Source organism: Idiotropiscis lumnitzeri, chromosome 1 (assembly GCF_059441095.1).
Source record: "Idiotropiscis lumnitzeri isolate Australia: NSW breed Sydney's pygmy pipehorse chromosome 1, RoL_Ilum_1.0, whole genome shotgun sequence".
NCBI lineage: Eukaryota > Metazoa > Chordata > Actinopteri > Syngnathiformes > Syngnathidae > Idiotropiscis > Idiotropiscis lumnitzeri.
Genome location: NC_142391.1, coordinates 38,524,879 through 38,547,627, shown reverse-complemented (window position 1 = coordinate 38,547,627; position 22,749 = coordinate 38,524,879). Strand labels below are relative to the sequence as shown.

At 39.0% G+C, this 22,749-nt stretch overlaps 1 protein-coding gene across 1 annotated transcript in view; it reads right to left on the bottom strand.

Moving 5' to 3' along the window:
* ncor2 (nuclear receptor corepressor 2) overlaps nt 1-22,749 on the bottom strand; it is a 72,774-nt gene that overhangs the window by 39,268 nt on the left and 10,757 nt on the right. Inside the window, exons 2-11 of the mRNA XM_088299804.1 lie at nt 15,556-15,757; nt 14,880-14,995; nt 11,882-12,059; nt 10,507-10,689; nt 7,174-7,287; nt 3,879-3,935; nt 3,347-3,399; nt 1,779-1,845; nt 433-605; nt 227-320 (exon numbers count right to left, since the gene is read on the bottom strand). Of these exons, the coding sequence (XP_088155930.1) occupies nt 227-320; nt 433-605; nt 1,779-1,845; nt 3,347-3,399; nt 3,879-3,935; nt 7,174-7,287; nt 10,507-10,689; nt 11,882-12,059; nt 14,880-14,995; nt 15,556-15,660 (1,140 nt within the window). The 5' untranslated portion in view covers nt 15,661-15,757. The remainder of the gene's footprint in view (nt 1-226; nt 321-432; nt 606-1,778; nt 1,846-3,346; nt 3,400-3,878; nt 3,936-7,173; nt 7,288-10,506; nt 10,690-11,881; nt 12,060-14,879; nt 14,996-15,555; nt 15,758-22,749) is intronic.

Here is a 22,749-nt window from a genome sequence, read left to right as displayed (position 1 = left end):
CGACCCTAGTGAGGAGAAGCGGTAAAGATAATGGATATGTTTGGTGTATTTTTGTTGCAATATAAAATGTTCAATATTTAATTTTTGTGCCTTTCACTGTGATTTAGCTGGGCGAGAGGGCTGGACCCTGGTGTTCTCTATTGACGAGCCGCGACTGATTCTTGGATAATTAAACAGAGAACATAGAGTGAGGCATGGAACACGTAATTTTGACAGAAAAGATTACCTCATGCTCTGATATTCCGTCAATGATCTCGGAGACCTCATGTTCGCTACGGGCAGCAGAAGAGCTCAATCCACCCCCTCGCTGCCCAACGCGGCTACAAAAACAAATAATACATAACTTATTCCACCATTTGAGTTCTTACAGTAATTATAACATCAGGGGAATAAGACAGTTGTAGTCACTGGGATTGAAACCATGAAGCTCACCTCTGAATTCGTTCCTGCATCTCTCTCTGCTTACGAATCTCGGGGAACTGTTTTTCGTAGTACTCCCGTACCTTGCTTTCCTTGGCTCGGCGCCGAGGATTGTTTTCAATGCGGTCAACCTTCTTCTCCCAGGCTTCCATCAGTTGGTCATAACGCTGGCAGAATTTCTGCTCCTTTATGGTCACACAAAAAGGCAGGCATTTTATTTTTAATTAAAAACTCCATAATTTTATTTAATAACATACTCTGTTAGGTGCTGTATATATTTTGTTGCACAACACACACAAAGAGCCAAATAACGCACAAGCAGACATGCATGGAGCACAACCATTTCATCCCAAAGCCCATGCGCTTACAGCTCAGCTCATGATGCTCTAATGAGACATTTTCAAGTATCTCTATTTACAAACATACTGGCCCGAAAAGCTTAGAAAAAAGTATGAGTTAATAGTTCAGGAATTGCTTTTCAATTTTATATACCGTATTTTCCCGACTATAGGCCGCAAATTATTTCGTAGATTTTGAACCATGGGGCTAATACAACGGTGCGGGTTTTCTGTGGATTTTTCTTTCACCGGTAGGGGTGCTCTATAGTTCAGAAAATACGCTAAATAAATCTTGATTTTATTTCTCTTGGGTCTGTTCTGTTTTAATTAGCAAAGTTGTTTCCATGTTAAAAGACACTGTTTTATTTTTTCTTTAAATAATTGCTGCGGTTTATATACAGGTGCGCCTTATAGTCTGGAAAATACAGACCGAATGCAGTTGAATTGTTTGGAAGCCAGAATTGTAGTGCAGATGTTAACGTTTAACTTGAATTTTCAATGCAAAGCCCATACTACACACACAAAAACTGTTCGTTCGGACATTATATTTACATTCTGCCGTCATTACCATTTAAGATGGAAACATTTATATGCAATCAAATTTAGAGCCAAATTTTACACTTGTTTTTTTTTTTTTTTTACGCAAAGTCAATTGAATTTAAGATTTCAGCTACCAATACTACAGGGCACACCCCATTGGTCCCTGCTTAACTAATATCTAAGATAGTTGGCTCTGTTGCTCTGAGTGTAAGGCTGAACAACAGAAATCCTCAAGATTAATTTCTGACTGGAAAAAAATACCTCACAATTAGGCTGATCAATATTGTTTCTTTATAAAACCATAATCATCCGGCAGGACACTAACTATATTGAAACGGATGACACCCAAGCCCTGTCTCATATATGGTCATCCTAAAATGGCCACTCACTTTAAGGAGCTGCTGACCCAGTTTCACACTCATCATCCCTCATTGGCTGAGTCCCAGCAGGGTAAAAACATACTGAGTTCTCAACACTTACCCATTGCTTACGAGCATGATTTCGTCTCTTGAAGTATAAGATGAGTTTTTTCCTCATCGCCTGGTTTCTAAAAAGGTTGAACAAACAGGGATTAGGAAAATATAATAATAATGCAGAGGATAAAAAACAAAATACAATAATGCCACTTGATTTCTCACTAAATTTATAGGTTCTGGATTACCCTACAACACACACAAAAAAAACTTTCTTTGTCGATGCTTTCGGATTGAAAGGACAGCATGGGGAGCAAGAGAATAAATTTGTCTCGCAGTTCTTCAAACAAAGGTCAGGGCCAGTAATCTCCTTAGGCAGCCGCTCAGTTAGTCTCTTTCTTTGCTGCAAGACAGAGTTTTATTCTTGACACTTAATCTGTCAGTTGTAAGGTTACACTTGCCGCTGATTAATGTAATCTTATTCCACATTAGTCAATTTAACTGAGCGGCGGTGTTACAAGCAAGGAAAGGAGACTACAAAGGGTGTTACTATCGCAACAGCAAAATGACATTATATAATTCTGAAAAAATAAACAGAAGACAATAATTTCTCCATTTCACAAGATATCTGCAATACGACTTGAGAAATCCCAAAGACCTTACCCAAAGCACACATAAACATGAATAAAATTACCAAACACACAAGCAAACACTATGACGAATTAATCTAGGTACAGCTCGACAGATACCAACAGCTGCCATAATCTTGCATTAAGACTTAAAATGAGGCAATAAATCCCAGAGGTACAGAAACACGCAGCGGTCCCCAACCGTTTTTGGCCCAAGATGTATTTTTCAGTCAGTCAATCTCCCGCAATCGACCATTTTGTGTCAACAGACTGGTGCTGGTAGGTTGTTGGTTATTCATCCATTATTGACAGCGGATCTGTTTAATCGGTGGCATTTTACTCTAGGGGCATTCAGCCAACTCAGAGATCGAACTCGTGCTGCCATCCCGTTTCAGGTTTGGGAGTGCAGAGAGCTGACCAATGATCTAAAATTCTGGGCTGCCGGCACAGCTCGAACATATCTTAAGGGACAGGACGCAACATTTTACGTACTTTAACACAGATACATACATACATACATGCATATACATATACACACACACACGCACACCTTGAATGGTTATAACGTCCCACGTGTGGGGAAGACAAAATGGGCCGTGTGTGTGAGGAAGTCTCTGATGGCTGTCAGATGTGTGCCGCAGTTGTAAAGGCTAGACTTTGATTTACAGTGTTCTAAGTTTGAGCACACACATAGAAACGCTTCTACTTCTACTTGAGCACCGACAAATCAAAACGCATCTGTGCAATCGTCAAGCAGTCAAATATTAAGACGATGAATTCAACTGTTTCGAAACAAAACAGATGTTTAATGATGAAATGGTATATTGTTGTAATCAAGATTAACTGTTGAAAAATACACAAGTTAAGGAGTATATATATATATATATATATATATATATATATATATATATATATATATATAGTGAAGTCCTCAGCATTTCAAAGAAAAGGTAACAGATTTTTGCAAAAAAAAAAAAAAAAGGCGTATGCACAAGGGTTGACTTACATTTTGATGTTCTCATGGTACTGCTTGGTATCAGAGGGCTGATTGTACAGTGGCTGAAAGAAAATAAAACAGTTTCACAGCGTTCAGTTCTGCAGCAACATGAAAGCATCAGAATAAACCAGGATCGATCTGTTGCCTTGCTGTAAATAGATGAGAGACTTAATTAAAAAAAAGTAGGGACACAGCATTATAGTTCCCCAAATGTATGAGACTGATGCAGATGGATGGATGTTCAGTAGAATATGCATGAACAATAGATTCTGCTCAGAAAAAAAATTAAATACCGAAATAGGAACAAGAGAAATTGCATTTTCAAACTATTTGGCAGAAAAGATCTAATGTGTTTGATTTTGAATTTCATCGCGTAGCTTTGGAGAGCCTCTTTACAACTGGACAACCGCTTGTGCCTTGATCGTCAAGAATGATGCAATTCAATTACCTTTTCTTATTCACGCATTTAAAAAGAAAAATCAAAAACAAAAAAGCAATAAAATAATAATATAGAAACAGGTATATGACAGATACAACTCACCAGTTCTACCCTGGGTCCAAGTCCCTCCAGTATCCTGTGTGCCTCTTCTGCCTTTTTCTGGAAAGAAAACACAACCAGAAGTACTAGATTAGCCGGCTGCCTGCACCTCAGTCATCACCATGACAACACAGTGAGCACGCTCACTTGAACGCTTAGACTCCACTAGAGCCGGCTGGGTGACTGGAAGCAACGATGGAGAGATGGATACACTGACTATTATTAGAGCTTTTAGCCCAAGCTGGGCCATAGTTCCTTGCCTTAGCCCATCACTCCTCTGACAGGGAAGAAAAAAAAATAAGGCTGACTTTTCCAGAGCAGAGAGGGAGGAGGTTACACGCGGGCAGAAGAGCTTGTGGGAGTCGAAAGAGTCAAATAAAAGCAGCAGGCGGGGGGAAGGCTTCCTTTAAAAGGGTTTTGTTGTCTTCATAAGAGCCTGCTGATGAATGATAGCAATATTAAGATATATATCTACAACACATGAAACTCAGAAACTCCTACTACACTGCCTGTAGAAGTGAGAAATATTTCTTTCCGTATCACTGTTTTGCATAAAAGGACTGACAGAATGGGGAAATGAAGGAAACCCACATTTTTAAATGTACCTTTTTCAGAGGTAGTGTCAAAGGCGGGAATCCATCTATGTGTAAGGAAAATTGACAATGCCAAGACAAGGGCGAAAATGTTAACACTCACTTCTCCTGCCCTGTTGTTTTGCAACAAACTCTTTGTATAGTATTGTGTGTTTAACACCAATGCATCAAATTATCTGATTGTGGCATGTTATGTTGCTGAGTTTTGTCTGAAAGGAAATGGGATCTTGATTCTGTCAATTGTTTTTGATACTATATGAGCGTGTACATAAACTTTCGTTTTCTGGCTATTAATGGTTTATGTGACCTGTTTTATTTCCACTGTAGAATTATTTTACATCAATGAAATAGATTAATGGATGAGGCATTTCCTGTAATCAACAGAGTGGAAGGAAAAAGTCTCCTTTAGTGTCGCCGGAAAGACTTAACTAGCCTTTGAAAAACCATTGCAAAAGGAAGCTTCTTGTTATTTCACCCTCGGTGAACGCAAAAGTGATTTGCATTCCTTTTTATAAATGCACTGACTGACTGGCCACGATTTCATGATTGCCTCCAAATGTATCAAAAATTCTGCCTTCAAAAATTAATGCTAGCTTTGATTGGCACTTTAATATTTTTATTAAGAATATATAATGTGTAGAACTGTAATGTTTCATTCTGAGAGCTGCGTTTAATATTGTGTAGCTCAGGTAGCTAATGAGGAAACCAAAATATTAGGAGTAACATGATGGTTCATGTAAATGATGAAAAGGAAAAAGAGTTCACACTCCGTGAGAGATATTTTAGGAGCGAGGTGAGGCAAGGTAAGAACAAAGACCTGCCACTACATGTGAACATCAACCTTTCCTTTTCGACCCCCCATCACCAACTAACCACCCAGAGTCCATGAAAAAAATGAACTCTAACACAACGACAATAACGTACGGTACTGCTAAATTTCAGCTCGTTAAAATAGCTAAATACATCGACAACCCCACATTAATTATTCAATAATTACTTTAAAAATCAATTAATCATTTAGAGACCTTGTTTGATTTTAAATCCAGAATTTCAGCCTCTAGTAGACATATTTCTGAAAACCTGATAATCTTTGTGTTGACTCAAAATGAGACCTCTGCAAACATCTGCTTTTGTTTTGAAAAATATTTTTGACTATTTTCTGACATGTTGCAGACCAAACCAGTAATTGAATCATAAATTTGTTTTGTCAGTTTTTTTCTCCACTGTTAATTTGAGACATTTGCCTGTTTTCGAAGAAAGGGATGGAAATTAAAACATTTTATTTGATACATCAACCAATGGATAGAAGAAAAAATTCTTTAAGTAATTGTTAGTTGCAGCCCTACAATCAAGTCAAGATTCATTAATTTTGTATTTCCAATTAAGTGTGTGAAATGATAGTCTCATGACTTAATAGTTGGCTTGGCAAAGATGTGACATTTCAAACGGCGATCAGAGTCCTGAATATGAATGTTCGACTACGTTTTGGATGTGAGGACGGGGGGTCATTTGTGTTTGGCGATGCGTCCTCTGAATGAGCCATATGCACAATGCACACATGCTACACTAATTGACGAGCGTAAATCAACGGCTTGAAAGTCTAGCGCTGCCTCCACAAATGGAAATACAAGTGAATATTTACAGGTTCTTGCTTTTTAATCGTCATAAATGTTTCACTTTGATCCATAGATGGAATGGGGAATTGTTTGGGGAAATTAGCCTGCGCTGGCTTTGCGTAAGTACAACTAACTCACTTGCAGTTTGGATATGCGGAGGGGTTTACTCCCTCCTCCCTGGGAGGAAGTTTCAGAGTATCCAAAAATCTCGAATAACACCATAAACAGTACCTTTTGAGAATTAAACATTACAGATGTTAGAATCCCTTAATATAGCTGTAGTAGTGGGGCGTGAGCCGTGGCTCGTTTGGATACACCGTGACGAGAGACATTAGGCCACAATGTATCTTGGATATGAAAAAAAAGGGAAGTGTAAAGTGTTATAAAGGTCAAAATACAACAATAGTGTTACACCCGCCATCATCTCAGATAAATCTGAAGCAATCCATAGTTTCCACTGAAGTGCAGTGATTTCAATGAGTGCAGCGGGAGGGTACTGAAGTCATGTAGGCACTCACACTCCCAATACTGGACAGGAATTAATAAACTGCTGGGAGCACAGTCATGGAACATGTGGGTCAACTGGTTAAACACATGTTTTAATATGGACTTATTTAGAGCCAGGTGTTGTGATTTACAGGATGTGGCTAAAACCTGGACTACGACTTTTTTTTCAACCGAAAAAAACTACTAGAGGAGAAGACCCACTGCTGACTCAGCCTATCTGCTCGTCCCAAATCATTGCTAGGGCTTGGCGATTATGGAAAAAATAATACTAATCAAAATTATTTTTATTGGTATTGAAATTATTGAAATAACTGAAAAGGTTTATTCACTGATTTCAAACCTTATTTGAAACGCAAAACTTGACTTTAAATATAACTTGAACCAGTTTGGACAGCTTGTTAATGGGATAGTCAAACGATCAAAGAATCATTTGGCATCTACTATTGACTTAATCACATTTTAACAATAGAATGGATTATTAATGCGTATCTGCATGCATACAAAGAGACACACGCACTATCAATAACCAAGCCTACTCTCTCACTTTTGGTGTTACGTAATGGCGGTGTTTATTCTACTGACCCTGTTCTCATCATAGATGATCTGCACCAAGCTGCGGTGCTTGGCCTCGCTTGGTGGAGGGGAAATAGGCCGCTCAGGCTCGTGAGGTTTGGCAGCCTCCTCCTCCAGCTGTTGCTGTAACAAACACACACCAAAAAAAAAAAAAAAAGTTAAACAATACGAAAACATAAAACCTGTGATTTTCAGAGGGTGAAAAATTCAGATGTGAGCGCCTGTTACAAACCAGATGTCTCTGGCACCAATGAACTCTCCAGAGCTTTGTCAACCAAATTCCATAATTTCAAAATACTGACACACACTGGAATCTTACCTTCAAAAGCAGATTTTCATTTATACTCATGTATTACATGTTTAAAATTTTAAGTATTATCAGCATACTATATACTACATATTTCTTGTGTTTAGACAAACATTTGTTGCATAAAGAGAAGTTCTCTAACGTTGCTAACAGTTTCGGCTGTCAACACTCAAGCCAACAGATACAGTATGGATAGATATGCATGTCAAGCCCCTCGAGGTTATTTTAGTTACGTAACAAAAATTAACAAAATAACAAAAACTAAAATTGAAAAAACATTTTCATTAACAAAATAAAATTTACAGTTTATGTTTAGAAAACTAACTAAAACTAACTATAACTGGAGAAATTCGTATTCATCTTTGGCAATTAATCTAATTGCGTGTGTCTTTTGGGTCGAATGGCTCAAGTTTATATATTGCTAGCTAGGGATGTGTACCAAGCCCTGGTAATACTACCAGTATCGATAAGTCCCAGGCGGTTTGGTAAACGTCCTTGGAAAAATTTATCATAATTGATAATAAAATGAATGCAGTGGTTATTTTGAATGACCATCAACTTGCTCTCTTGCTCACATTATTTTGCCGTGAACGGACGAAAGAGGACTTCTGGGCCACGGTCGTGTTTAAGGAAATACATCTACCGGTGTTATGTATTCAGGATAGCATACAACTGTAACTCAGAAATGCTGGTACAAAATGCAAAGTTTAATCAAAGTCAAATGTTGGATCATCCTATTAATTTAAATATACCTTAAAGAATTCAAGTTATAAACTAATTATTGTTATATAAGAGCAGCCGCTTGCTGGAGCGACAAGCCACAATTTACATATGATCCGATTTGTGGCAGCCCAAGTACAAATCAAAAACCACCTGACCGACAAGGGTGGACACAATGTGCTGCTCAAAAATGGTAACTGAGGGAAAGAAATTTTGTGCGATTTGCATGAGGTGAAAAATAGGACACAGTATGTTGGCATGCCTAAGTCGGCCATACCGTTTCTCTACGAAACATGGCAGGCAGCCAAAAGGAAGACAGAGTGGAAGGGATGAGAGTGTGTTAACAGTCCCAAAACCTCTGCCATAATCCAACCCCTCCCCTGGGGAAGATGTTATTTATAGCTGTATGTATTTTTAACCTACGCTTCTCCTAAATAAAAAGTTAAGACAGAAGCAGAAAGGAATGTAGCTGCCTGAGGGACTGTGTGGACTGAACCAGCAACCAAACTTAACTCAAAGCTTGTTTTATGCAGTGTGAACAATACAATTCAGATTTTTTTTCCCCCAAATCAGACCCAGAGCCTCTTTCGTACGTAAATATCTGATATGTAACCGATACGCCTGCAGCATGAACAACAATCCATTCAACATATTAACTTTTGTAAGCACTGTGCCTCATGACAGCTTTTCTTTTTTTTTGTGTGGGGGGGGTGGGCGCACGTCTCTAGGCGCTGTGCTTTGCGCGTAAGCGTGTCACATCAGGAAGGCATTCCGTTCACATAAGAAGTCACATTTTTCTTGCATCGCGGCCTTGACGTGAGAACCAAGCCAAAGTCGCAGGTTCGTCAAACGTTATTCATTTGAAGACAGGGTTCAAACACACTTCACATTTTAAATCCAAGAATACTGTTTTAGTACTGAAAAGATCAATTTTCAGCACCGTGCTGGATATTTTTGTGCATGCTTACATCTCACACCAAAACAATTCATCACATCACATGCAAGTATGCAAACAAGAAAGAGATGTGAGACTGCAGTGACAGTACAGAGGTGTTGACTCCCTAGCTAATTAGGTGTTCATTAAATTCAATAGTAACATTTATACATGCATGTATAATTTATTCATAAACACCTCTGTCACAACCGGTCTCGAAATATGCTTTGTGACATAGCTTCAACCTCAATAATATTATAAGCGACTAAAACAAGAAAGGAGGACATACCCAAGATGGCCAATTTTTCACTAACTAGCTAAGTTTGTAATTTTTTTAATCAGGACACTGAAACTAGTAATCATTCTTTTTTTATCTATTCATTTTGGAGAAATTAGCAAATAAATGTCATCTTGTAAAACGCCAACTTTAAATGAGGAATATGGCCGCGCCCTCCTCCGCTCCCCCCACGGTACTACAAGAGTCAGTAAAGGGACAGATTACGAACTCTCCATTGGAAATCATCGTACTTTCATTGCTTATAACGTCCAAAAACGGTGATAAATTGGCACCAAAATTCATGTGGGCATCCCTACCTGTGACCACGTCAACATATCAAAAGGATTAACCTCTCAGTGTCTGATTTAAATGAGAATGAGAAAATGCAGAAATGAGCAGATGTACGTAGATTATGCTGTTAGGACGCTGCACACTTCTTCTTTGCTGATCATGGTGAGTACGCACAAATCGGGAGATTTACAGATACTGAAGTGGGACGTGGGACGGAGTTAGACATGCACATTTATTTGGATAATGATTTTTTTTTCAACCTTAGGCGACGCAACAATGCGCCGTTTTATTCTTTGGAACGTAATATTTCCGGGCTATGCGTAGTCTTGCAGGAACTTTTTGTTCGCCGAACACTGACGCTCCCGAAGCGGCCCTGCGATGCGCACCGTTCAAGAAGACCACCCCCAAGTTTTATGGAATTCGGAGTTTATCCGAAATCGCGCCAATTTCACGCTGACAGCTACATGAATTGGCTGCAAGCAGTGGTGGACGCGACCCCCAGCACCAAGTCGCCAGTACAAAGATAAATTTGTTGTGCTAACGTCATCTGTTAAGCTACCAAAAGCTAATTAAGAACATACTTTTGTAACCCGTGGGAGGTGGAAACATGGATGCCTGGCTGCCTCCTCCCACTTAACGAAAGATTAGCGTAGTTAAATGTCCAAACTATAACCAGTTGGGGTGGTTAAGTGCCCCTTTAAGAGACCAAACACTTCTTGACACGAACAGCACAATAATTGTAAAGCGCTTTCAGTACCTTGTAGGTAGAAAAGAGCTACCAAAGTGAAAGTCCAGTTACATTCAAGTGCCAACCTGTTTTTTGCGAAGCTTGCAGATCTGCTGTTCCACCATAGTGATCTCCCTGTCGACACGGTCCATGTTCTGGATCAGTTCTTCCTTGGAAAAACGGGCTGGCACAAGATCCAAATCAGGATCCATGTGTACAGGGCTCACAGGGGAGATTGGCTCTAGCTTCCCCATGGCATTTCCACGATCCTATAAAAAGGAACATAGTTAAGTGTAAAAAAAAGGATTTGAAAAAATAATATTAATTTATATTTTGCTGATGTTTGCTCTCAAATGAGCTTTGCTTTCTCCTGTGTATATTTCCATGCATGACAAATTGTGTCATATGTTAGCAAAGGGTGCACAGTAAAATTTTGTTAATTTACTGTACCTACATGTTTTGTTTGTCTTTTCAGTACAGATCTCAAATCACACCCCTTTATTTTGTTTTACACTTGTCTTCCTTATGCTGGCCCCCTTTAGTCCACCATCAATTGTGCACTTCAACTAGTGATTGTATTTGACAGAACTTGCGCATTGACTTTACACCCTGCATTGCTCTGACATTCATTACTGACAACTCTAAATTGTTCGTTATTTGCTGGTACTTGTGATTCAAGTTCATACATCTGGGTAACTTGGAAACTGGTGTCAGGAATACCACAGAATTAGCAATTCTACAGTACAGTGCACGTGGGATGTTTTGATCTACAGTTTCATCCCCAGCCTTTTGGAATTTAGGTCATGTCTATTATTAATTAATTAATGTTTCCCAGCTCCTTGAGCCTGAGAATACACGGACTACAGTTTTACATATAATATGACGGAGATTCCGATTTTATGATTCCTCGTGGGGTATGTCTAATACAATTATTATCTGTTGTTTTGAAGGCGAAAGATGCGATGAAAGAAAAAGAGAAAGGCAAGAAGAAAATTTGACTTGAATCTTGTGACGCTACCGAAGGAATTACAATCAGGCCTGAGTGACTGAGTCTATTAGGACTGACGTGTGTATAGAGTAGGGAAACCCATTTATTTATTATTTTTCAATTTTGGGATGGAAGATAATTAAGGAGAATAACCCAGCATGTTTTATTACAAGTATGTCGAGTGGACAACCATGAAGCTCACCCAAGTGACAAGGTCGGCTATAGTCCAAAACAAAAACAATTACATAAAATATAGGATTTTCCAGCCTTTACTGGTAATGGCTAGGTAATGTTAATTCGTCCACCATAAAGGAGATATATATATAATAGACATACAGCGTGCAATTACAGGTACTTAGAAAAGGGCTTTCAAAGAAGAATTGTTGTAGCTACTGATTATTGTAACAAATTGAGATGTGATCAAGTGAGATGTGAGAGTTTACAAAATTGTTTATTTCACAGAGGCTACTGACCTTAGCAAGCTCCTCCGGTCCTCCAAGAGGGAACTGTGGTCGATGGGATGAGGGTCTAATCAGAGAATCTGGTCCCATCTCCAAACGAGGCCGTTTGATCTCTCCAAAGTCCATCTCTGAATGACTGCTTGGCTCCGGTAAGTAGATGTGCTCGTAGCGGATATGCTGCTCTTGTCCTCTGCAACAGCAACACAATTATGTAAAACAAAAATGAAAATAGCTTTAAACTAAGGAAAGACAAAAGGATAAACCTACAATTCCCACTAAACAGCTCCCCCCCAAAAAATGGTTATAATTAACTTCATCACGTTTGAGTTAACCCGCACCACAATGTACGTTTCCCAAACACTTCATTAAAATTTCAAACTCATCTCGCAACATGACCCTTGAGATGGGAGATTTTTGAGGGTGATTTCTTCATATGGCACATGTGATTCTTCTTCGCCTTTTATTTGTCAATTTATTTATTCATTTATTTAAGTAAATATTCAATATTATCCTTATATAAGATCAATTCTTACCATTCCTACTTCTTTATGCATAAGTACAAATGTAAGATCTCCATGGCACATTTCAAAGTTTCTTTGCAATTTCACCCATCCTTTCATAAGTACCCAGCTAGGCATGATCACAATTTTCATTTAGCTTTTTGTCGGACATCTTGCCATCAGTTTATTTCTTTCAGAAACCCTAAACTTCAGAACAACTTGGATTTAGGATCTATATCCTCTTATACAGCTCAGTCACTGACACTGCAGGTAATCTTATCTTAAGTTTTCGTTTGTATTTTTTTTTCCTTTTCATTGACATTAGAATGAAATCTCAGTGTTCTGTATTTATCTACTTATTTTAATTTGTCTTCTCGCTTGTACTATTCACCCCAAAAAAAATTTCATTTGATTTGTTTGAACTGGAGTAGAATCACATACAAGCCATTTTTGCTTCATTCCCTCATAGCAATGTTTTTAAATTGTGCTAAATAAACAAAAAAACAACTAAATGCAGATTTGGGTTACATTTGCCTGCATTCTGAATCTACTCTAAGTGGGGAATTGACAAGACATGAAAACAACAATAAAACCTTAGACCTCAAAATTGCCCAGGAAACAACATATTCTGTCTTGGAATGCGTAACAATTTCAAAGTTTGTGATTACTCTAAAGCCGGGTCCTGGCGGGCAACTTTTCTGCTTGTTTTCCGTCTCTCCCTACCGCAACACAAATAAACCGCTCATCAGCAAGCTCTGGCTCCTGCTCATTTGAATCAGGTGTGTTGTAGCAGGTAGTTTGACACCTATGCTCTGAAGGAAAGCAACCCATCAGTAGCTAAGTACATCAGTAAAGTATACAGTATGTGTGCGTATATGCACACACATACCCACTGCACTTCCAATTCTTTAACAAAATATGACCTCAAATCTGGCCTACTCTCAGATGTCAGAATGTGAGTAACTTTGCTGCCAGTGTCAAAATGGAAGTGGCTTTTGAAGAGCATAGGGGAATACACAACCATAATTGATGGCCTAGGCCCACAATGGCCTAGTGTGTGGTTTGTGTACATACCAAGAAGTGTGGATTCTCTCCGTCTAGTCAAGTCAAATTTATTTGTACAGCCCTCAATCACAGAAAGTCCCAAAGGGCTTCATATACCCACAGTCGACATCCCATGATGGGTGCAAGTGGGGTGGTGCGATCAACACTATCCTCTGCCAAGCCTACAAATTGCAACTTGAAATGTATAAATTGAGAAAGAACAATTAAGGTTGGACATTTATCACTCTTATCTAACCACTGCTGAAAAAAAACACGACCAAAATTCATCGCCACATGGCCAGATGGTTAAACTTCCCCTAGCACCCCCCCCGCATCCATTCCCATTCTTGTTCATCTTCATAGATGGCTGGCACTTACATAATCACATCAAGCTCAAGTCCCCCCCCACACACACACACACCCATTTCTCTGTCCCTATTTTCCTTCTTCCTCTGGTGAGCGTGCAGAATAATCTGATCTCTGGGGAGGATTTGTCTGGAGGATGAGAGAACGAGATGCGTGTAGGCATGGGGGAGGAGAGAGTGCAAAACAACACCAACACCAACACCTAACTACCAGCTCCATTAGATTCGCACTGGCTTGGCTCTGATTAGGGCAAGAATAGAGATTATGTGTGCCGATAGCAGCCCGTGACTGTGAAAGCACGACAATGTTTGTGTGCCTGCCAATGTCTTTGCTACTCGAAAGGGGAACAGCTCCAGAACAGCACAAGGCACAGAGGCTGCTTACTAAAAGTGTGGGGTGGGGTGGGGGTGGAGGATTTATGGGGGGAGACCACTCTTCTGCTCAGTGGAACATGTGCCACACAATAATATCATGAAAAGGAGGTTGCAACTCAAATATGATGAAACACTTCCGGATACACAAAATAAAGTTGATAGAGTTTCCCGTCTTTGACCTTCCTGTGCTGTCTCTTGCTTGAGCTCCGATTCCTCCGCCTGATATCACACCAAAGTCAGACTAAAGTAAACCAGTAAAATATGTCATATGCCAACTTTAAGCCAACAAGTTAAATTGGAATTAAAACAGTGTGTCTCACACAAATGCTCATGGTTTGTTAATATCCAGTCCATAGCATAGATACATGAAGCACATATAGGCATGTTTTTGTAGACTGCTTAAATTAGATATACGTTTTTGCTGCGTCTCCTTCAAATGCAAACATCAACTCCAAATTAGGCCATCAGCAGGTGTTCAGTAGCATGTTTTTAGTATCTGCTGTAATATTGTATTTTCTTGAGGTTCTCAAAAAGCTCTCTTGGGGAAAAAAATAAGTACATGGGATTCATGATATACTGGTTAGAAATTGACCTTCGAGAAATTTATATTAAAGTTCATAAGGAAAAAGTCGATTTAAAAAAAGACTTCATCCCCCCAGAAATAACCAGTCAGCTCCCTCATTTATACCATGTCATTTATTTGTAAGTTTATCATGCTAACCTTACCTTTCATTTCCAGGTTGAAACTCGGAAAGCAAGGAGGGCCGACGGCGATGAGGCTGAGCCAAGTGCGAGCTGTAGTCTCTAGCATGATGGGAGTGGTAGTCAACCATTCCAACTTCCTAGTGAAGGAAATCCAACAAATGCTTTATTTAGTCATTATTATTATTTATTTATTCACCAAGTAAAATGATGAATAATATCTTGCCATAACAAGCCCTTACTACATGTGAACACAATTTATCAAAAATGTCAAGACAAAAACTAAGGATTAACCACAGGTGCAAATATGTGGGGGAAAAAAACTGCCTTACCCCAACGTAGAAGTACAAATAGAGAAACACTACGGGTTATTGCGCCTCTGATATCTATGACATAATCTTGATAATTACGGGGTGTGGGTGGACACCATCCTCTTTACAACGACAACATGAACTTCAAACAACTAATGAGGACACTGAGCTGTGCGCACAACATTGTTTCTAAAGAAAACCACAAGTGGGGGTCGCTGGGGTCGTGGACTCTCCAACAGGTTAGAGTAATGACTAAACTATTATAATAAGATGTCCATCAAGCAGCAAGTATCAAACACAATAGTCATAAATCCTTTATTTAGGTTTATCTTGCAAAGATAAGGATGGGATGAAATGGCATGAAATGCATTTTGTGGCAGGTTTCTTACTGTGTGTGCCCGCTGGAGCTGCAATGGTAAGGTGGCAGGGTTTGGCAGGTGGCGTGTGTCCATGGTCCTCCGGCCTGGTGGCACAGACTGGGGATGTGAGGACATCCTGGCACAGCCTCTTCCTCTACAGACAGGAAGTAGGTGTGGTTGCAAAGCAGATGGCTTTTATGTGCATTATGGGGTCTTCCTTTAAGCCAGCACACTGTAAAGGGAAGAAAAAAAAATATGTAGCCAATATAGATCATTTCAAATACAGCAGCTGAAAAAAATAACATACCAAGGATGAAAGAGAAAAATACGAACAATTATTTATGATGAACATGGCAAATAACGCAAGTATATGTAACTGCAGCTTTAATTTTATTTAATGTGAAATGAAAACATTAATGCGTACTGGAACGCTTAAATAGCAAAGAAATCTATCACTTGTTGCTATGAAAATCCCTCATGCACTTCAATGGCAAAACACTCCACCGCAAGCGAGAGTATGTTTAAATACTTTTGGCAGCATTTGAGTCGTTGCGTCACACGAATTATTTACAGCTCAGTTTAAGGTATGACCATTATAGGTCTTCCCCATGATGGTATGCGTCTACAGAAAAGAACAATGTGAAAAGGTTAAGGTTGTTGAGAATGCTGTGAGTTGTGTGTGCACCATGGGATCAGCGAGTGTCGTGGATAGCTCCAGGTAAAGTGCAAGAACATTTTTCAGTTTTTTCGCAGCAAGGATTTTACCAGGAGATTGTCATTTACAAATTTGGAGACAGTAACTGCAGGTTCCTCCTCTATAACTTTTCAATGGCCTGAGTGAGAGTTCATGCAACAAATCATATCTAACCCAAACACAGAACATCGTGAAGTTGGCCAGGTTGGGATGTGCTTGACAGGCAGTGTACACTCTGGCAGCTATAAAATGTCAGACGGAGTTTGTCTGTGTTTAAGTTTACTATTCACATCATACTGGACTGCAGATTGCAGCCAAAAATGCTCACAATTTTTCAGTGTGCGCGGGTAAATATTTTAACCGGTCACAGCGCGAGTGCATGCTTTTATGCTCATTCTGCAGTCTCACTGTTTACAACATAGTTGACACACGCCATCTTTTTCAGCCAGTCTCCTCCTCCTGCACACTCCCGATTCAAAGTGGGCCGAAGGGCGCCCAGTGCATCAGGCAGTACAGATGGAAACAGTTCAAGCACGAACTGATGATTGGTTCTAACACAGGATGCATTCGGCAATAATGACGCCTCTCCAAATGTACCCTTTGTATTTGAGTTAAACACTACCTGCTACAATAGGATTGGCTGGCTGCTGCTCCCGCATAGGACACGAGCAAGTGTGTACACGCGCACCGTGTACACGTCACAGACGTGTGACACTTTGCGGATAATTTGTTTTAAGTAGAAATGACAAACGGGGCTTTACACTAAGTTTTATACTGGTAGCACTGGTGTGACCAACTTTTTCAATTGGTTGCACCGCACAAGATTTGGTCGCACCCTTTTTTGAGGAGGTACAACTTGATCATATTTGCTTATGGATAGTTGTTTAAAATGGCATAGCGTTGTTTTGTATTACATAACGATTGACAGTGACTTCAGAAATAATAATTGCAAAAATATTTTAATTTAAAAGTTTGCAATAGTGGCTGAAAAAACAGGTCCATTATTTGAGATAATACTAAATGAAGACAAAAGAGGGGGAAAAAATCTGTTTTGCTTTCATGTAAATATTATTTTGTTCAACTTGTGGGCCAACTCTTATAATGGGGCTTCCTAACTCTCTACACCTGGGAAAACAACAGCCCCACATCCTCCCTAGCATCATAATCAATCAAGTCTGGTCCCTAAGCACTGATTCAGACTAGATCCTCGAGAGCGGTTTTTCAAAGCCTTGGGGATGAGTACCCCTCGCGATCCTTGAGCACTTTGCAAGAGGTACATGAACAATTCAATAATTTCTGTCCAAGATTAATAACCTGTGGCACAGCCACGCCAAAATCACAAGCTCAAGTCTCATATAAGTGCAGATGGCGGATGAAAAGCAACTAAAACTGCTATAGTGGGTCTGATGTTTTATTTACTGATATCTAAAGTTGAAATGCCTGTTTAAAGGGAACTTATTCAAAGGAGCGCCCGTTTTATGTGGCTAATTGACTCTCGTGAGGATGAGTGACATATAACAAAGGAACTTTTTTTCCTATTTTGATTCCCATTTTTTTTCTTTATAACAAAAAGGTTCAGGGGTACGCAAAGCCAATAAGGGTTGGGAAGCGTTTAACTAAGATTCTTTTATAATGAAATATATTCTTGATGTTGTGCAGTTGAAAGCTGAGATTTCTGAGGCCAATTGCAGAGAAAAAGAGAACATAATTGAGTTAACATGCTTTTGGTCGCATTTGATCTAGTCAAAACAAGTTTCCACGCTTATGCAAGTATTAATTTTTGGTCTCATAATATTTTCAAAGGAGCATTGTTACTACATTCTTATGAAAATATATAAAGAGAGAAGAAGTTAATTCAGTTCCGCTAGGCATGTAACGATTCGATTCTCTATTTTTAGTTTCCGATTTCAATTTGATTACATTCTTTTAATTGCTACCATGTTTGTCTGAGCCTTCATGAGGTGCTGCAGTCATCACAAACAATGTTTTGTGCAAGCGAGTAAATGTTTAATGCATTTTAAATGGAACAAATAACTATACACTATGATGAGTTGCACTAATACTACGAAACTACCTATAAATACTAAAAGAAAGACTTATAAACATATTTCACTTTTCTTGGGCTTTTTAATACAGAAGGGAGTAAATCACACGAGTAAAAATGGGGAAATGTCCTGTCCTAAACAGAACTAAAATAACCACCTAAATTTATTTAGAATTTTGTTTTTAATTTAACCTTAATACAAAACATTTTGTTTTGCTTCTCTGGTATGCATGATATAATCTACACATTTAAAATGTGGTATGTAACTGGAAAAAATATTTTAAAGATTAGGTGGACCATGATTTTTTTAGCGCTGGAAATTAGTTTATTCTAACGACGTAACGAGCTTTCATTACAATGATGATGACTAAGGACACAGCTAGTTTGTGAGCCCAGAGTGTAAAAAGTGAGTGCGAACAAATGCAAGCCCCCAAGACGTCATCAATTGTATTTTGACTTGTTGAGTAAGCACTTCATCAAGCCAACAAATATACTTGTCAATTTGTGTGCAGATCAGTCCGTGATGCATGCAGCTGGCACACCCAAAATCACCATGTCAACTTCCCTTCACAAAATCAATCAATCACTATTTCTATATCAATGGCAATCAATATTTTGTTTATTTAAAGTAAGGCTACATTCAAAGCTTGCTAGTAGGATGTAAAACTCCAAACTTCACCATTAAGTAATATATTTGAATGAAATGTATTCCAAGTTGTTGTTTGTGGTTTATGTTTTTAAACAAAATTTTATCGTATGTAAACGGATTGCTATATTTGAGTGAAGCATCATGGGCAATAAAAGTTTGCGTTTTCAACAACGTTTGGTTGTGCACATTAAAAAGTTACATTTGAGAGAAACGTAAGCTTCACAGAGTTTGCTTGTGTGTTTTTGAGCAATTTGATTAAAAGAAAACACATTTTTATCAAAATGGCATTAACTATCATTGAAGCTCAATATTATAAAAGCTCAAATATAAGATAAGATAAGATAAGATGTCCTTTATTAGTCCAAGAACTCATACTGCATCTTGAAAATAACTAGTACAGCTGTACCTCCTTAGACGGGTACTCAAAAGTCCTGGAATGAATCTGCTGTTGTTGAAATGCATAATATTAAAAGAGCTTCCTAAGATATTAAAAGGCCCAGCAAAATCAGGTTTAAATGAACCAAACAGTATTTGATGCATGGCGATTCCACAGAGATTCCAGAAGGACAAAAATAAGAACGTCAGTCACAAGAGCTGCCGAGCACAACAAACCTGAATCAAGAAAAGGGACCAGCACAATGAAAGGTCTTTGACATCAACTCTGAAGCGAATGGGGCCTTCCAGACGAGAGGCTCAACACATGCACTGGCACTGCTACAAACACCCACAGGCAAGCCGCTGGCTCACAGCCAACATTGAGGATGAACTCAGTCACCTCACTCTCTCACTCTAGCACGCTTTACTTAGCCACTTCTGGGGGCTCTTCGCAGACTGGAGTGGGCTTTGGTCTTCAGTTGTCAAGACCTCATCGCCACCAATGCAACCTTCACAATCGATTGTCGAATGGCCGAGGTAATACAAGTGGGGGGTGCGCACAGTAGGTGAAGGAGCTAAGGCTTGTTTTTTCTGTTTACAAATAAGAACGGTGTCTTGTTTGCACTTCAAAAACGTCCCAAAAAGGCTTTCAAGTGTAAATAAAATAAAATACATTCAAACCATAAAAGATGGAATTTGCATGAAATGGTTTAACAAAAAAAAAAACATGACATAAGGTCAAACCGCTAAGTATTAATTAATGATCGTATTTTCCTCTTATATATTTGTTTTTGCACAACTTGTTCTCTACAAACAAACTGAAAGGAAAAATTCACAACAAGTGGTTTGTTCATCAACAAAACATTTCTATGGACGTCCACTAGTATTCCTTTCTGTGACTCATACAGTAAATATGTTTACATGCAGTCAATATTCGGGTTAAGGTCAAAATTCCGGTTTCTGAAACATCCGGAAACATAATCGTACTAAATGCTCGAGCGGACTAAGTTAGTAAAGCAACAGCGACACATGGACAATGTTGTGACGCAAAAGGACATAATTCGCGTTACTTCAAACTAGGGCTGTCAAAATAAAGCATTTACTCTGGAGATTAATCTAAAAAAAAATTAACACAGTTAAATATTTGAACTCAGTTAACTCAGTTTGATTTACTTTAAAAATTGCACCATATTAGCAATACATCTTTAGCAAATCATTTCAGAACAAAACTCTGTGCTCAAGTCACCATTCGGGTTTGCAAACCAACGCTGCTGGAGTGTGGTGCTTGCGGGCAATTTTGGGAAATGTTTAGAAGAAAAATGCCTGTACAAATTTCTCCGTTTAGATCGTATTCATGAATCAAAGATTAGCTCATTACGATACTTTGTTATTTATTTTTTTATTACTATATTATTATTATATACATATTCTATTATTTAGTCTTTGAATTAAATATACTTTACATTTGGTGATTTTGCATATATCCCAAGATATCATTCGAGTAAATATTTGTAACAGTTTCACAAAAAATAGTAGTGGAAAAATGTGATTAATTGCAATAAATCATGGGAATTCTTTGTGATTTATGAGTTAAGAAATGTAATCACTTGACAGCACTACTTTAAACACAACAACACAACCGCATTATATTCATGTCAGTCACCACAGATATAAAGCTGTCCTTTTTCTCCACGTTCTGAAATCGTGCGGCTCCGTGAGTATCGCCATGGTTATTTTGTTGACCTCCGCTTGTGTATTAACGGTGATTTGCGCGCCAGACGGGCGGACTTATATGCACGCATATATGTCTCTGTCTCTATCCAAACTGTGTCATTCAAACAGCTTCCTCCCTCTTGCCATTTACTCCTCAACCGTTGACTCAAACGCTATAATGACACTTTGCAAATGTTGCAACTTTGATCACCCCCGTGGGCATTATTATTCGGGTACAGATCATTGTAACTTCAGCTCTCTACATAAGCGGATGACTGTCGATCATATTCCACAGCACTGACACTTTAAAGCACACCCAAAATTGCATTACATGTCCTGCTACTGGTCACTTAAAAACGGTGCAACGTTTATCTGCATCATATGCACAACAGTCATAGTATTGTCAGTACTGCGCCACTGATCAGTCTGCTCTTATGACTCTCCAAATCACTGAGTGGTAATACTGCACAATGGTACCCTTGCGTTACAGGAAGACTTTCTTTCCTTATATGTCATGTTTTTGGTTTTCGTAGTTGCTTGTAACTGTAATTCAAGTGCAGCTCATACTGGTAGCAACAAATTAGTTGTGTGTTTTACATACTTGGCCAATAACGGTGATACTGACTCTTATCCGCCATTTGCCAATACTACTTGGTCGTATAACATTAGACCCTTCAAAAGGAGTCCTGGCCACTGAGCTAATAAATCTGTGTGATCCGCTTCCAAGCTAGTTATGTGGTGGTGGAGCGGGTTAAAATTCCTAGTGGGTGAACGGTGGAGGGAACGCCACCAGTTACGAGTTACTAATGTCCAAAATGTAGCTTTAGTGTATGAAATTCACTTTTTGTTATAGTTCGAACGAGCGTTATTTAAGAAGAAAGGGGCACGCTGACACTTCCGTGATTAGTGGCACAAAAAGCCCCCTGACTTCTGTGAAAAGTTTTACTCAATCACCAAAACAATTATTTTCAGTGCTAAAAGATTATATGTCAATCTTCGGTTATCTTAGCAATTATCATGGCTGGTCCTCTGTGAATTACGATGTCTTTCTCATCTCGTCGTGAGAACAAATACAGTCAGAAGTGTTGCTTAATCGCAGCCGTGGAGGCGATGATTATGGTTTTTGGAGCGACTTTGCAACATGTTTAGTGGAAGTAGTTGTCAGCCGAAGCGTGTTGCTAGCTAGCTGCAGCAACGTAAGTAGCGCGTACAGTATGTCTGGCCCAGTGAAGCTTTTGGGACAGTCGCTGCTGTTCCTTAATCGTAAAAACATAAATGTGTGCTTCTCGGTTTTGCCATTCATTGTGTTTTGATGAGGTGCCCAATGGAAACTCAAACTCGCAAACTGCAATGCAAAACTGCTTATTTCGAGTCTTGTAATACAATAAATGTTTATGATTACTTCAGATTTAGCGTCTCATGTTTTCTAAAGCATAGAAAGGATTTCAGAGATGGTAGTGGACGGCAGAGTAGCTCTTGCATTTCCTGCCGCTTCTTTTGCAGCCAACACGGTGAAATTACAAGACTCAACCCTCCCCTTCTGTATGAGTCTCAAAGGACAACTCCCTATAGCCATGGAGGCACTACATGACAACAAACTACTGTGACGACAGTTTAACATAGCTTTTACCCCATTACTTTTATCCAAAATGATTCTACATCAAGGTGCATATTATCATAAAGTAGCAGCAGAGACCTCAGGGTACAGTCGTTGCTGCTCACCTGAATCAAGAGCCGGTCGGCCCAGGC